General features: G+C 34.7%; 1 protein-coding gene across 2 annotated transcripts; it reads left to right on the plus strand.

Annotated features, from left to right (window-relative positions):
- Window positions 1–6,785: 6,785 nt before the first annotated feature.
- On the plus strand, window positions 6,786–16,415 carry LOC123552289 (T-box transcription factor TBX20-like). Of its 2 annotated transcripts, none has more exons than XM_045341832.2 (8): window positions 6,786–7,282; window positions 7,617–7,716; window positions 10,248–10,364; window positions 11,460–11,616; window positions 12,318–12,458; window positions 14,619–14,683; window positions 15,449–15,552; window positions 15,775–16,415. In XM_045341832.2, exons 1-8 carry the CDS (start codon window positions 7,099–7,101, stop codon window positions 16,347–16,349), a joined length of 1,443 nt encoding a protein of 480 aa, XP_045197767.2. In that variant the 5' UTR covers window positions 6,786–7,098; the 3' UTR covers window positions 16,350–16,415. The 2 variants fall into 2 exon arrangements, with proteins under 2 accessions (XP_045197767.2, XP_045197766.2); XM_045341831.2 differs by having other exon boundaries at window positions 6,788–7,282; window positions 15,446–15,552.
- The last annotated feature ends 1,195 nt before the right edge of the window (window positions 16,416–17,610 follow it).

Consider the following 17,610-nt stretch of genomic DNA (forward strand, 5'->3'; position numbering starts at 1 on the left):
GATATTCTCCCAGAGGTACTGGAAATAGTAAAAAGCAACCCGCCCATGATCAACCTGGACCATAATATAACAGCAATAATTGATCACTGCCTACTCGAAAATGCAAACACCCCATATAGCAGTACCAGTGTGGCTGTCGAGCAGCTGGAACACCAAAGGCAAATAACAGCTGGCACAACAGATACGTTTGATGACATTGGTGAAGATTTAGAGGATCCTGAGTTCTGCTTCTATTGCAAGATTTTTGTCTCATCAGAAGGTATATGCTGTGACAACTGCTCAAGATGGTATCACAACAAGTGCGAACAAATTGATGACGATCTTATGACATTCTATGATGTTAAAACTGCATATCATGCCGACAATTAATACTTCCAAATATACAGCATTCATCCCCCCGACACGAACACATTAACTGTTAGCTGAACCCTGAAAATGACGAATATGCTACTATAAAGATGAATGTCAAGAGCAACTCCATCAAATGAGCATACAAATTAGACCAGTAACCGAGGAAGATTTAGGACAACCCTCCCTTCGACAACAATTACAAACAGACCAGCTGAATAATCTCAATGGCTATAGAACAGGGCGAGAATCATGAAACGGAACAAATTGCAGATGAAAACTGCAGAAAAACTAACAATAAAAACTAACAACAACAAAACAACTAGAGCTAACTCCAAATAAAAGCAACCCAAAAGAACAACAAAAAAGACTGATGTTGAAGTATAAGAAATGAAACAACAAACTGAGCATACAGCTAATATCATAAAGACACTTGAGGCAAAAACCATACAAGACATCCCCAGAACTATACGAGAAATGAAACACTTGGATAATTACATATGAACACTTGTTACCATGATTCAAACTGTATTCTAGAAAAACCCCATCACCTGGAAATGTACTCGAGAATGGCACAGTTAGAGACATCCCAGAGATTGATGAAATTGCAACAACAACAAATTACACAACAGATGAATAAGATGATAACTAATCAAGGATGGATGCCATTATCATATCATCATTCACCTATTTTGACAAAAAAATAACGTTCTACCATCTCCTAATTATAATCAGTTTGCATGTAGGATGCCATGCGAAAATAACTCACAACCTCCACCGCAAGTGACACAGATGCCAGCACCACACCTACTCCCTAATATCCAACAAACACCTGCGCAAAATCTGCAACCACAACCTAAAACTCCTAATGCAGATTAACTTAGTCAAAATAATCACTCAGACGTACAAACTCCTGCACAAACGCAGAACAATGTCCACAAGAAACCACCCTCGATGGCTGAAATGGTGACCAGACAGCCACTAGTAGGAAAACTGAAAAGACTTAAAGAGAAGCCAAACCTTCACTCTGCTACAAAAATGTTAGATTTCATGACTCAAGGGCAGACAGGGATGAAGCACAAAAAACTAAACAGACAAAGAGGCGTCAAAAGAACCAATTTATGTAGAAAACTCCCCCAATCAAGGGCTGAGACTCTCAGGATTTTTTAGACTACGGCAGAGCAACCGCAAGAATAGATTGGAATCCCCAAAAGAACAACATTTAACATATCAATAGCAACATTAAATATAAAGAATGTAAAAAGCAATAATGCCTACTTACAGAAACATTTACAAACACATGATGTCATATGTCTGCAAGAGCACTGGATATTTGATTTTGAATTGAATTACTTGGACTCAATCTCTGACAGCTACACTGCGCACAGCAAAGCCGTTGACAAAAACAACCATATTTCTCCAATACAAGTCCCAAGAGGATATGGTGGAAATGCAATAATATACAGGACTGACTGGAATATTAAGTGTACCAAAAAGCCTGATGGACAAGAACGAATAAATATTCTTCAATTACAAACAGAACCTGAACTTTGTATAATTAGTGAATGCACGCCATCTAGAGGCAACAACACCAAAGGTGAATTTCGATCAACACTTGATGAACTCTCAGAAGTAGTGCGAAAATTCACCAATACTCATGCGTTCTCATCTGTGGTGATCTAAAGTCTTCTTTATCGCGAAACCCAGAGAATGAACACGATAAAGTGTTAAAGAATTTTGTCAGTGAAAACACCATGTGTGTAAGATAATCTGGTCAACTTACCTTCATTCATGCGAATTGACTTGACAAATATGAAGTAAATTACATTTTACTCAGCAGTAAAGCAGAGGAAGTTACAACCTTAGTTAAAGTAGACCCGGATCAATATTTCAACACGCCTAACCGCTCACTTGAACCTCACCATTCAAAAAAGTCCCAAGAAGAGCCCGGTAAAACAGAAAAAACCACTATGGCAAAAATGCAACAAAATGATGTACTAAGAAGTCACCAAAGAATTTCTGAAAGAAAAACAATGCTGACACAGACATTGAAACCAGAATAAATCAGCTCAACAAAGCACTTACAGCTGCAGAGGAAAAGAGTAAAAGAGTATGCCGAGTAGAAGATAAAAACAAGAAACGTATGAACTTCAAACATTATGACGAAACAATAAAACATGCCTCAAAGAACATCAAAATGCTATACTAGTATTGGGAATGGAAGAAAGATGGCTGCCCAAAGAACCCAGAGAATAAAAAGCGTCAAGCAATAATCACAGCAAAAAGGTTGCTAAGAAAGGCTCAACGACAGGTGTTCAACAAGCAAAGACTTAAGAAACTAGAAAAAATATTCATGAACTCAAAAGGTGATGATAAAACATTCTACAGTTTAATAAAAGAACAGAGAGCAAACTCAACAACACAAACTGAAGTCTTAACCATCGCTGGCCAACCCATTGATGACCCTGAGAAGATTACTGAAACGTGGGCAAACTTTCCGGAAACCCACTTCCCCCCTCACAGACGAAGACTTCATTGAAGAATATAAAAAAATCAATGAGGAAATCAAGTTAATCCAACATATATTTGAAAACAGTGAAAACAGCATGCAGCCAGTAACTTACCAAGAAATAAAAAAGCAAAATTACTGCAGAACACTTGAAATTCGGTGAATATACAGTGGTTCAGACCCTGCAACAAATGATAAATAGAATCACTGAAACCAAATGTATCCCAAGTTTTCTTAAAATAGGTGTCCAAGAAAGGCAAACCTGATGACCCTGCACACTATAAAGGCATCTCCTTTACACCAGTAGTCCTGAAAGTACTTTTAACATATCCTGGCAGACAGACATGACCAAATTCTTAGTAAAATACAATCCAAACTACAGTATGGATTTACTAATGGGAAATCAAGTCTGATATCAGCTCTTCTTGTCACAGAATTCCAACATGAAATAAAAGCAAACAAAAAACATGATATTGTTAACCACCCTTGACACACAGAAAGCGTTTGATGTTGTGTCTCATGAAATCTTACTACATAAACTTTATTTCCGTGGAATTCAAGGTGCTGATTGGCTTCTACTGACAGACCTGTTAACAGATATGATCTCAATAGTTAAATGCAGTAGTCATCTCCCCAATATCCCACCGCCCCACTTCAAGGAGTGAGGCAAGGAGGAGTTCTTTCTGCAGGACACTATAAGAGATATAACAACCCTCTACTCAAATAGCTAGAAAACAACTTTAAAGGTGTACGCATAGGCCTAATGAAGGTACCACATGTTACAAGCGCAGATGATCTAGCACTGTTATCCAGCAGTGACAGGGAACTGAGAAACATGGACAAAATGTAGAAGAATACAACAACAAGAATAGGTATAAGATCAGCCCAACGAAAAGCCCGGTCATTCAGTAGAATTCCAAACAAAATATAGAAAAACCGGTGTTACAAGGAAAAGAAATTGAATTTTCCGACAAAACTGTACATCTGGGCGTAACAGGAAAAAAGATGGTAAAGCTAACATCCAAGAGAAAATCGATGTAGAAGAAAGACAGTTTATTCCCTACTAGGTCCCGGCTGCCATGGAAAGAATAGAGTATCCCAGAAAGTAAAAGCTCATCTACGGACCACGTATGTGTCCCTAGGTTCACATATGGATCGGAGACCCTACCTCCAGATAGAACAGCAAACACTGTAACCACCGCCCTACTAGGGCACTGATAAGATAGTAACAGTAAAGAACATTCTGGACAAGAACCTACTCAATCTTATGTATTCCATCCTGGCAACACCAGATACCATAGAGTACAACATAGCAGTGAGACAGCTTGCAATTAAACAGATTGAATCAAGCAGTATCTTCTCAAGGGCCAGACAGCTTCTACACCACTGCAAACTTCCATCAACCTACGATATTCTCCAGTCTACCCCCAACAAAGCTATGCTGATAGAAGCCATCAACAACAAAGTAGAAGAAGAATGGAGGAATGGTGTTAGTGAGAAAACCTCTTTGAAATACATAAATCTATCAATACTGAAGGTTGAACAACCACGCCCAATGTATTCCACAGTCAGACCAAATATCTTCGATGTACAAAAAGCAGATATATATCAAGCAGTGTCTAGCAGAAAAACAACTTCTTAAGAAACAATATTTGTTGTTTTTGTTGGGTTTAACGTCGCACCGACACACTCATAGTCATATGGCGGCTTTCCAGCTTTGATGGTGGAGGAAGACCCCAGATGCCCCTCTGTGCATTATTTCATACAGGTGGACACCTGGGTAGAACCACCGACCTTCCGCAAGCCAGCTGGATAGCTTCCTCACATGAAGAATTCAATGCCCCGAGTGAGGCTCGAACCCACATTGGTGAGGGGCAAGTGATTTGAAGTCAGCGACCTTAACCACTTGGCCACGGAGGACCTCTTAGAAACAATTTGATATATGCTGTAGAGTTTTAGTCCTTTACATATAGTCCTGTTTATGCCCATGTTTATGTTTTTGAATATATCACGCTTAACATCTCATAAAGATATCGTATGCATAACAGTTCAAATGACATAATCATGTTTTTACATCTTAGTCCTGAGTTTTAAGAAAAAGAAATTTCTGTCATCAAGTGTCTGTTTTTTTTATTTGAAGAAAAGTTTGTATTTTTACTGACTTTTTATTATAAAGAGTTAATAATCATAAATATTTATATTTCATTTTTTCTATCTGTTTGAGAACTATGTTTCAATAAAATCGACATCTTATGGTCAGAATATATAAGTGCAATGATTGAAAAAAAATAAAAAGATTATTTAGTCGGTAGCCAAACTACTTACAGCTTTAATACTTTCAATTAATCTTGCACTCTTCAGCAGTGTTTAATATTTAAACATCGATGGAAAGGCTGTTCTTCCTTAATAATAAAGAATGTAATGTAATGACACATACACAAATATAGAATATTAATTAAATCTTCAAGTCAAAAGCAAAGAACATGGCATTCAGAGTTATGGAAATAATCTTCTTTTTTTTAATCTGACCTGGAGCCAGAATTATTTTTTTCAGTGATTTGGGAGTCAGATATTTTTCATTATGTTGAAGCCAGAATATTTTCTTCAAAAGAAATCTCCCCCACCCCCAACTGAATATCAAATGGTCGGCCCCTTAGTTATCTGTTTGATATATGCAATATGTAATAAAAAATCTTTTGTTCAAATACTAGTATTTATGCGATTCTGTTTTAATAAATAAATAAATAAATAAATAATACACACTAAAATGACACTGACTCTGAAGAGGAGTAGCACATATTTGCTATCGGTAGCCACCATAAAAACGGCGACAACTTCCCTATTTCTGAACGTAACATGTGTGGGTGAGCTCTGATTTTCTTAGATCATTTCCTATACGATTTTCATGGTCGAAGGGTTTGATGCAGGGGCTATGTAATACTTTCATGACATTGAGAAATACACAAAAACATATTTTTGTTTTATAATTTCCATACGTCTTGGTTATGGTCATATTAAAATACTAGAGTGAGAGTTACTGACTAATTGAAGAGAGTTGTAAATTTCAAACAAAATATTCACCATGATTCAGAATTTTGTGTAAGCAAGAATGGGTTCAGCAAAGGCCTTTGGTGCAAGAAGAGGATAAAGAACATGACATATGCATATTTTTCCACATTTCAAGTAGATTTTGATTAAAATGAAAGCGTAATAATTGAAAGCATGATGTTTTACCAAAACATTACAAATAATTTGCTGTCGTTCTTGTTTTTTGAGGGGGATCAAGTGTTCTATATCCCAAGTGTCTGTGCATAATATAATTAAACTAAGTATGAATGTGCCTTGTCTGCTAAAGACAGCGAAGCAAAAATTTAGTGGTATTAATTGATCACAAGGAATGTTGTTGTTAATTGAGGATTTTTCATTCTCAAGTCTGAATCTAACAGTTTCTGAACATGGACCCAACTGTAGTCCTTTTGTTGTTCACAATGGACGGCTGAAATGCTGGAAAAATGTCTATTGAAACGGTGTTTTTTATGAAGTAAAGTTATAAAAAATACAGCAGTCAAAATCTGCTAAAGACTACACTACTATTACTGTTGCATGTCAAAATGCTAACGCGATATAAATTGTCATCACTCTTTTTATTCTTCTGATGATGTGATATATTTGTAAATATCTATTAATATATTGTTCATAGAAATAGTATTGAACTTATTATTTGTCTAAGAAAAACGGTTTTGTTTGTTCCATGCATATGCAAACTTAAACACCTCTTTGCACGTTCTCTTGTGAATTTTTGATATAATTGTTTTACTCTAAAATTTAAGTGGCAAATGATAGTAAGACGTTATCTACTGTCATTTGTTATCATATGACTGCGTGTCCTTAGTTCAAATTCGTCCTTGTGATAGGCTCTCTCAATGTGCCGTTTTCACACAGTCCCCTCCCTATCGCTATCAAATGTGAGTTACAAGACACAAAAACATGGTTACCTTACAAGGTGTGAAAATGTTGTGATATTTAATAGTACTGTCAGAGTGCCAAATAGGGACAACCGATATTCTAAATTGAAATATTAAAGATGGAACTTTATAGCAGTCGTGGAACTTATTGTGCCTTTAAATTTACGATGTACGATTAATTCAGACGAAATATCTCATTCAAGCACTAATTAAAAATATACGTAATTAATTTCTATAACTCAGCTAAAAAATTAAAGTTAAGTGTAAGAAAAAAACATGAGCCAGCTTAGTGCGAAGGCACGCGCATTTTCCGTTGACGAGCTTTTAGGGAAGAAAGAGAAGGAGACGACATCTAAAGCTGCAAAATACAACAGCAAACTTAGTCCAGATGGGGAGGAAATATGCCCATTCATGGGAGATGACCCGAATTGCCGCCATAAAAGCTCAGTGGAATTTTTGGGTCAGTCTTTAGCCAAAGTATCCTGTTATTCTGTTTCGTATCCTTCTCTTTATTTATACAGTATAGTTTTCTGTAATTTCCACATTCAAGATTCTTAAATGATGTTTATTTCATATGCGTTGTTTACAACAATATAATTATATGCAACAACAACACAATAATAATAATAATTTGCTATCATATATATACGCAGCAAAATATTATTTTTATTATATGGTGTATTTTTTCATCTATTATTTTCACAATCTTAAACGGCTTTAAATATAGTAAAAGAAACTTATATTAAACATATGTTCGCAATATACTATTATGAATAATATTATTTGTATTTCAGAGAAACAAGGAGATGTTTTGAAGATAGAACTTTGTCAGTCGGAATTATGGCATGCTTTCCATACTCTGGGAACTGAGATGATTATAACAAAAACTGGACGGTAAGTTTTGATTACCTGAGAACTTGGAACGTTTAAAATTAAGAACTTGGAACGTTTAAAATTAAGAACTATGATCGAGCTCTTTTTGTCAATGCAGGCAATAAATTCTGTTGACACTAAACCATTATATATACACATGTATAAGGAAAGGTAATTAATAAACTACCAAGTGCTATCGTCACAACTATTATTTAGTTCTGACTATATTCACGCTTTAGTTTTGCTTGCCCTTTTACAGGAGGTCCTGCGACCCTACCATAAGATAAAATTATACTCGCATTGCTTTCATACTACTGTGTATGCGACTAAGCATTAGTTTATGTTACACACATTTTCTCCCTTTAAAAAAAATACAACAACATTATGTTATAGGACCATATATTAGACTGGCTATAGCAAAGTTATATTATCCTCGTTATTATTATTGCTATCATCATCATCATCATCATCATCATCATCGTCATCTTCATCATTATCACCACGACCACAACCATCATCATCATCAGCAGCAGCAGCAGCATTACTTTTCTTATTATTACTTATGAAGTAACTTAACTGGCAGTCGAAAAGGAGGACCTGAAATGGATATAATAAATATCATTAAAATTTAATTGATGTTGAATCAATGGCCAGACAATGGATATCGGTTGAATGCTTCTGATAATGCAGTCATATTTTAGCAAAATTTTCATTTTGTTGGTTCAACATTGCCCTAGGTTGTGACGTAACTAATATCGCTAAGCTGGTAATGAGTTACATTTAAGGGTTTTGAGATAAATACGACAAATATTGTTACATGTCCCTATTATTCCATTTTCGATGGGTATAAAGAATGTGTTTAAAAGTCTGTTGATCATTACTGTCGTAACAACAACGTCTGTCTTTAACCTTTAACCTGTTAAATTTCTAAAATGGACTTGTCCATCATTCAATTTGGGCAGTACTACTTCTTATTCAAAGGGGTGTTCACTGAAAATGTACTGACGGAATAGCGAACAGTGCAGACGTGTATCTGTCTGCGGGTTGATCTTGGTCTGCACTAGTCGCAAAGGCAACACTTCTTGTCGCCAGCAGGCTGAAGGTTAAGTAAAACGTGAAACATTTCGGAAATTTAAAATGTGAATCCTATAAACCCAGAGTAAATACTAAAATCGCCCCTTAATTAGTATACCTCATTCGCGAGAAATGCAGATCAGAAGCAGAATACATGTACTTTTTACTTGAAAGTTCATTTTTTTTTACGTGACCAGTAGAATTTGCATGCCATTTGACAAGCAAAGTCGTGTAACAGTTAAGCTTACTAATTAAGTCCCCTGATAGAAAGGCAATATAAAGATCGAAAGAGACAGACATGCCAGCTTTTATTTCGTCGTTGTTAAATTGTATATTATGTTAAGCACGCAAAGAAAACATATTTAGCTATTTGCGATTTTGAGACAAAATGCTCTCTGATGACATAATTATATACTAGTAGAGAAGTCTAGCAAAAGTTTGCCGATGCTGAAAACATTTGCATGATTTTCAAATACATCCATAGCAATTATCGTAATTTCTTACACGAACAACAACTAATAAAATGATATTCTTATATTCTTATAATGCTTTGAAATTTAGAACAGTAAGGCCTTCTTTAAATTTTTATCACTCAATAAGAACAATAACTTTTTTTGTAAGTCTAGTTTAAATGATGTATCCTGTTCAACCATTAATTCAAAATCTTGTCTTACTGCTTTTAAAACCTACATGAAAGATATTGCGATACAGCAAATGAAACTCTAGTAGACACAAATATTTTATATTTTGTTTATTTAAAAAATTCTAGCGAAATCCTGGATAAGTAAAAAAAACAAATACTAATTACTAAGTTTCTTCAATCAGAAAGTCTAAATTATTTTGCTTTGTATTTCACTTTACAAAATAAGACTAGCTGCCTTAATAATAATAAAAAAACAACTTTTGTCAAATTTGGTGAATCCTGAGTTTTCGCATTTAGTTTCAAAAATTTAAATAGTTTTTTTTTGTTACCAGTAGCTTTACAAACTATTACTATTTAGGCTTTCGACGAAATGTTTCAAGTCCTTTCCGCATTTACTCCAGACTTCGATATGCAGTTTCTGACAAGTAATTGTAATTTTCATAGGAACATATTATGCACCTATTGTCGCAGATTTGTTTTTATAATGTAATGACAGAAATTTTATGTTAGACATCAGCCAACTCCAGTAAAATAAAACTATCAGTTCGGATATCGCTGCTTCAAAAATATCTCTATATGTAACAACATTATACATATGTATTGAAATGTATTGAAATGTTTTCCCATTTAGATGTGGATGTACTCATGGCAACGTCTTCAGATATATATATATTTCTCGTTTATTTCGGTTTGCTGACGATTTCAGTGGATTCAATCAATACATTACAAATAAACTTCTTCAGCATCTTCTGTTATTATAAATGCGTATGTATTTTGCTAAATTTTACCAATAGATATATATAAATCAAAATCCTATTTCTATTTCTGCTTCCAGGCGAATGTTTCCGGCAGTTAGAATACGAATATCAGGTCTAAAAAAGACCGCTAGATACAAAGTTTCCATGGACTTTATACCTGTGGATAAAAACAAATACAGATACGTTTATCACAGGTAGGTACAGCGTTTCCATAAACTCACTGTGGACAAAATAAAAACAGATACACTATACAAGTAGGTACAGAGTTTCCATAAACTGACTTTAGACATTAAGAAATACAGATACGCGTACTGTAGACAGGTACAGCGTTTCCATAAACTCACCGTGGACAAAACAAATAGTGATACGTTTACCACTGGTAGGTACAGCGTTTCCATAAACTCATTGTGAACAAAAACAAATACAGATACAGTTACCACAGGTGGGTACAGCTCACTGTGAACAAAAATAAAAACAGATACGTCTATCACATGTAGATACAATGTACATGGTTTCCATAAACTTACTGTGGACAAAAATAAAAACAGATACGTCTATCACATGTAGGTACAGCGTTTCCTTTAACTCACAGACAAAAACAAATACAAATACGTTTGCCACAGGAAGGTACAGCGTTTTCATAAACTTACTATGGACAAAAACAACAAATACAGATACGTACGTCTCATGTAGGTACAGCGTCAAATACAAATATGCTTGCCACAGGAAGGTACTGGGTTTCCATAAACTTACTGTGGACAAAAACAACAAATACAGATACGTACGTCTCATGTAGGTACAGCGTCAAATACAAATACGCTTACCACAGGAAGGTACTGGGTTTCCATAAACTTACTGTGAACAAAAACAACAAATACAGATACGTACGTCTCATGTAGGTACAGCGTCAAATACAAATACGCTTACCACAGGAAGGTACAGAGTTTCCATAAACTCTCTGTGGACAAAATCAAATAGTGATATGTTTACCACAGGTAGGTACAGAGTTACCATGCACTTCATATGATACCTGTGGACGAAAACAAATGTATATGCGTTTATCCACAGGTAGGTACAGAGTTTCAATAAACTCCGGAATGACAAAAACAAATACAGATTCATTTATCAGAATACGTTTAAAGAATTTCTATGGATTTTATAACAATGGGCTATTCAAATACAGATACGCTCACCAAAGATAAGTTGGCAAGAAACAGCTCATACAATTAGAACTTAGCTATAATTAATTTTGTAAGGAAACAAAGTAATGAAGTTCTAAACTTTTACAGTTCTCGATGGATGGTGTCTGGTGTTGGGGATTCTATAAAGCAGAATCAAACTTACGAACATCCGGAGTCTCCAATGACTGGAGAATATATGACGTCACAAGTTATTTCATTTGAAAAAATCAAACTTACCAATCACGAGAAACCGAGCACAGGACAGGTGAACGTTTATACTTTATACTTTTTTACTTATAATATATTGTTTTAAAAGTTTTTTTCTAAAGGGAAACTAGATAATCATTATAGTAAATATTAATTGAATATTTAGCCAGGCAATAGTCAAAACTATGTCGTTCGAATGATTCAGAATTATATAATGGGACACTTGAAACACTAAACATGCGGAAATTGCTTATTTTTAATCAAACTATGTACATAGACGGGTGTGTATCATTTGAACTAACCTGTTATTGTTGTGCAGCCCGTGTACCATTTTTTCCACAATAGATACTGTTTTTATGTTTGAATAGCACGGTCATTTCTTTTAAAATTGAGATATTAAAGCACGTATGTGTGTGTTGATTTTTGTTCTTTGAGAGGCAGGTTTATTGCTTTCCAAAAATAATTGCATCTTGCACAAGTTCATTCTTTGAGGCTTTTGCGACCACTTTTGAAACATTTGTATATGTACAAAATGACTTTACGATAAAGAAGACATTCATCCGATTGGCCGTCTGTGCAATTTGAATGTGTCATTATATATTGACACGTATACATGTCAAAAGAAATCAAATTCTGTTTGTTTATTTATTTCTGTAAGAGGTTGGTTCATTGCGTATGTTATTGCGAAATTCAAACGTTCGGAAAAATCCTGATATAACGTTTAAAAAGAGAAATAATTATGCCGTTTACGTCTTTCAGATATCACTATTATCAATGCAGAAGTTCCAGCCACGAATAATGATTCAAGAGAAAGGAAGTTCATGTACATCTGATTCTCAAATTACAGTTACGTTCCCGCAAACCTCTTTTATAGCAGTTACTGCATATCAAAACCAAGAGGTAAGATACCAGAATAATCAGTACCTGGATTTTGTCGGGTCTGCTCAGAAATGAGGAATTTCGCTATTAAATTAGTGGGTTTTTACTTTTAATAGTTTCTCTTTCAAACCGCAAAGACTTGTGTCCAATATCTATATCATATATTAACATCCATTTGCAACTTGTGAAAAAGAGTTTTTAATAGTTATTTTGGGACTTATTAAAAAAATTAATTTTAGCAGACAGTGCTAAGAATTAAGCAGATGTAAAGAAATATTGAATAAACAAATCATTTCGTTACACTTTGAGATCTGGTACATTAATATAGCATACTGTAATTATTTTTATGCATATTTAGATTATAAGACCCGAATAATAGTTACATAAAATAAAATGTTCATTAACTTGCCTTATACCATTTTTTATATGAACAGCCTATGATGCAAACATACGTGTATGAAAAACAAGGCTGTTGCACATTACAATATACATTATTCAATGGCGTGATTTTTTTCATATCTCTCTTGCAATGATTTTAATCTGTATATACATATGACACTATTCTGTAATCGAAACCTTACCTCTTGTCTAATTGATAGGAAAGATAGATATCACACATCAAACACGACCTTACAGATACGGCTGAGCCAAAATACACTGATGGAGTAAAAAGAGACCCTTAAAACAGACTGTCTGTCTAGACGTGTTAACACTTAAAAAAGATTTTAGCTGAAAAAATGCGTGCAGGAGAACTGTTATTTTGTTGTGTTTTTTTTCCGAAATAAGCCATTCCAGAAAACAAATACACGACAAGATAAACTTATTTATGCTAATTGACGGAGCATAGTTCTATTGTCAAACCAATTTCAGAGATAAGCTACTGTCACATGAAAGCAATATAGTGATCGGAAAGCGTTAAAATTTGCCGTGATGTTATGCCAATGACTTCAGTAATTTGTATTTTGTAATGTCCTTAAAGTTCAACTTAATTCTGTAAATTGAATTGGCTTAATTATTACTTGACGCATTTCAGTGGCAATGTAATTGTTCTGCTAGAATTCCCATTGTGTGTAGATTGTTTTACAGCGTATTGTAATATATATAATTTAATCATCATGTCTCCATTTAGGATAGATAATTATCTGACGGACTAGAATTGCAAATGAGGCATTGCTAAACCTTAATTTTGCGTCCATCAAGAATAAATTTGAAAGTAGTTTGAATCTGGTCTATATTCAGGATAAATGTAACAAATGTAACGTTTCAGCTACTTGGTGATTATATCACGTTTTAACTTTTTCACATATTGAAGGTTTAGATACACTAGCAGTTTCACTTCTTCTCGAGTCAGTGTTCTAACAAATCGCCAAATTTTATTTTAATGTAATAAGTTAATAACTGTTGTCAATGATAAAACTACTTTGTCTGAATTTAGCCTGTGCTTGTCTATCAAATAAGTGCTTACAATCAAAGTTAAAACTTAGACTTAGTTATAGGGTGTCAAAGGCCACTTCTGTGATTATACTTTAACAGTAGCTATTGTTTAAATTATAGTACGGCGGATGTTTAGCGCAGAACGGATTAACACAAGTAGTATTTGAGATTAGGGATATCAGTGATGGAGATATCCCATGCTCGTTATAATCACTTTGACACAGATGTACTTAAGCCACTGTTACATCGCAAGAACTGTGTTATATCTCAAGTTTGATTAGGAGAACACCATTATCAGTTTGTCCACTTTGCAGCAAGTATTTTCACATGTAGACTACTGTAAGGCTTGATGTTAACTTATAAACCGCGGCCCTGAAACAAAGAATTCTCTTCATCAGCACTCATTTGTAATAACATGGAGACGTAAAAAGCATTTACAGAAATCATTTTTAAGGTAGTGGACTCGTAATAATATTAGGCAATTTCCGGCTGATTACGTGTTCTCGACGGACAATACGGCATTCTTCGGACGTAAGAAGAGCCCAGCACGCAGATGGTTTCCTGTAAAAAAAAACACCCGGAGTGCAGAGATTGCATACGAAGAATACGTGTTTTGCCAGTTGTCAGTACGGGTCCACTACCTTAAGAGAAAAATGATGAATTACACAGAAACTGAAATTTATTGTTGTAAAATGTACAGAAGAAGTAACAGTATAAAATATGTACATTATCTTCTCTTTAATCTAGATTACAAGATTGAAAATTGCAAGGAACCCATTTGCCAAAGGGTTTAGGGAAGCTGGAAAATGCAGGTATATTAAATTGAACTCTGATGTGACTGCTTCAGTTATCGTGTTTATTCCTTGATATCTAAGAAGGTGACACACATGAAACAACTGATTATGCCTATCAATAAGTTTTAAACAAAAGAAAAGATAAAAAAGGGAAAAGCGGTCTGTAAAGAAGAGACTGTTTTAACTCGTGCCATCTCGACATGCTGCTACACACCTCTTTGGTGTGAACAATCGTGAGAATTCAACACCTCTTATGGCCTGGCTGAGATATCGCACTGGTTTTATCTTTACCGCAAAAGATAGAGGTCAACTGCCGCTATCTCTGCTTCATTCATGAAAACTTTAGCTCAGTCGGGGTTCCCTCGTCCATAGATTACACTAAACAACACTTAATTATCACATTATTATTTACAATAATATTATAAATTTGATAACGACAAAATGATAAAAATAAATATGACCAATTTGCAATTGAAAGCTGATGCGCTAGCTTTTGACAAAGAAATCCCTATATCATACACAATGTACTTAATGCGTGGTAGACTAACAAATAAAAATGTTATAGATCTATTATAACCCAAGTTTATGATTCGTTAGTAATGAAGTTTCGTAAAATATTACTATTCAGCAGGGAGACAGCCGATTACGTTATGTTTTGAGTCATACATTTACCAAGCTAAAATATTTTTAAAATCATTGAGATAATATTACTATCGAAATCAAACTATTACTATTATTAATGGTACTTGTTGTGAATGATATATTTTTTCTTTCTTTAAGAAGTTCTCTAGAAGCAATGATGGCGTCATTTGGAGTTGTAATTGATGCAAACCAAGGTCATTGTTCACCTCAAGGAAAACGACGGTTTGAAGAACCTCACGAACTAGGTATACTTTTCTGAGACAGCTTATCATTTATCTAGAATTTATAAATGAACTTAAGTCATTTTAGCTCTGTAACAGCCAAGAGCCCTTTAACTTTGTTGCCGTGGCTCTCGGATCAAGAATGCCACTAGATAAACATAATTGTCAGATTTATCAAATCTGTAAGAAGCTTAATTGTAGGAACTCTGTGAATTGATTATTCATAAGGTCGATTTTATATTTCAGACTCGGCTGAACTATCACCACCAAAGCAAGCAATGTGGCACTCTCCAATGTTTGTTGACCACAGACTTTCTAATCACATGCTAATGTATCCACCAATGTTGTTTCATCCGAACCAGTTTTTGGCAGCTCAACATACTGTTTCACAAAATATTTGCAAAATCAACGATGATGTTAACAAAGAGACTGACAAAGTTGAGGGCGTGAAAACAAAATCTAGCTCAAGTACAAGTGACATAAGTATCAGCTCATCTTCATCGTTTTCGCCGTCGTCGTCGGTATCATATCTATCGTCAATGTCACCAGTTTCACCCCCACCAGTGTATCACCATAACCCAGAAATCCATCCTGCTTTCCCATATACAAGTGGCATTCAGTCGCCGTCCATCGATTCTCAAGCACTGGCAGTGTACTATAAAGGACTTTTACAGAATCCGTCATACCAGAACGTTATGTTTCTTCCGTCCACAATGTTTTCCTCCTCGTCGGGTCCGACGTATGATCATCATAACTCTTCTTCAAGAAAACTGAATACAGTTGAAGACAACAATAACACAGCGAAGCTGAATACATCATAGTATTTCTGTTTCAAATTTGTGTATAATTATATATTATTGAAAATAAAGATGATTGTTTTCCTTTCAGTTTGATTTGTTTGAACACAGGATACAACATTTGAACGTTCTCTCGTATGCGTGGTAAAACATGTATACACGGAGACAAACTCTTACAAAGAATTTGTACTTTCGTTACTTATACATTTCAATGGCAAATGTCATAAACTCGTGGGTCAAATATCTATGGAAAGTTATTGTATGGGTGACTTTGAATGAGGCTATTTTGTCCCTGTGTATAACTTCCTATACATGTGCATGTATTCGCCAACATTCTAAATCCTTGACCAAGATTTTTATATTTGTTTAAAGTACTGAATATACAATCGAACGAAAATTACAAGCATAATACCAATGCTGATAATATCATAACAGTTTAATCTAAGTGAAAGAGAATTTAGACCCGACGTCTGAATTTCAGACACTGAACAGTAATGGAAATCCCAGCTATATAAAATCATTTCGCAATCAATAGAGAAGGTAATTTTTGTATAAGCTAATGAGGAAATGTGGTCATCTCGAAAGGTATCTGGGGGTGAAATGAGTAATAAAATTGATTTTCCATCTATTCATTGATTGTTGTTACATTGTGAACAAATTATGTGGTATTTTCTCCCACCTGTTTCACTTGACACCGGGTCACACTATTGAATGAGACATTATAGGTTTTAACATCTTAATTCTGCTTTATCCTATAGGGGCATTATCTTCATCAAAACCGCATCAAATCTCATTTATTTTCTCGCGTTCATGACAATTAGAGATTAACTTTTATTCGTCCTCGACAAATTGGAATGTAGTTGTCACTTCAAATAATCCTAAGATGTTAATGCCATCATCCCAGTACTAACTTGCCCGGATCTCACGTCAGCCCATGGAATTTGAGAATCATTTATCTCCCCAGTGTTATGCAAATGTATAGGTGTTCCTTTGTCGCCGAAATTTGGTTAGAAATTCCTACATCTACATTAAATGTTTATACTCTTCCCTTATATGCTAGGTCATATAATGAAAACTGTTTTAATTGGCACTTTTGTTTTATTTCATTTAGCAAACCTCTCTCTAATATAGGTATTTCCTTCATTAAGCTTTAAACACTTGTGAGCTGGTTCATTTACAAAATTTGAGTAATAAAAATGCTGTGCTACACGACACGTTTTGTTAAGTATAATGATTAGAAGAATCGTACGAAACATTGGACGCATTATGACGGTTTTACAAACGT

Source organism: Mercenaria mercenaria, chromosome 4 (genome assembly GCF_021730395.1).
Source record: "Mercenaria mercenaria strain notata chromosome 4, MADL_Memer_1, whole genome shotgun sequence".
Classification (NCBI taxonomy): Eukaryota; Metazoa; Mollusca; class Bivalvia; order Venerida; family Veneridae; genus Mercenaria; species Mercenaria mercenaria.

Coding starts and splice junctions, on each gene's coding strand:
- LOC123552289 (XM_045341831.2), top strand. CDS start 7,099: ATGAGCCAGCTTAGTGCGAAGGCACGCGCATTTTCCGTTGACGAGCTT. Junction 12,459..14,618: donor CTGCATATCAAAACCAAGAG/GTAAGATACCAG, acceptor TCTTTAATCTAG/ATTACAAGATTGAAAATTGC. Junction 15,553..15,774: donor TGAAGAACCTCACGAACTAG/GTATACTTTTCT, acceptor TTTATATTTCAG/ACTCGGCTGAACTATCACCA.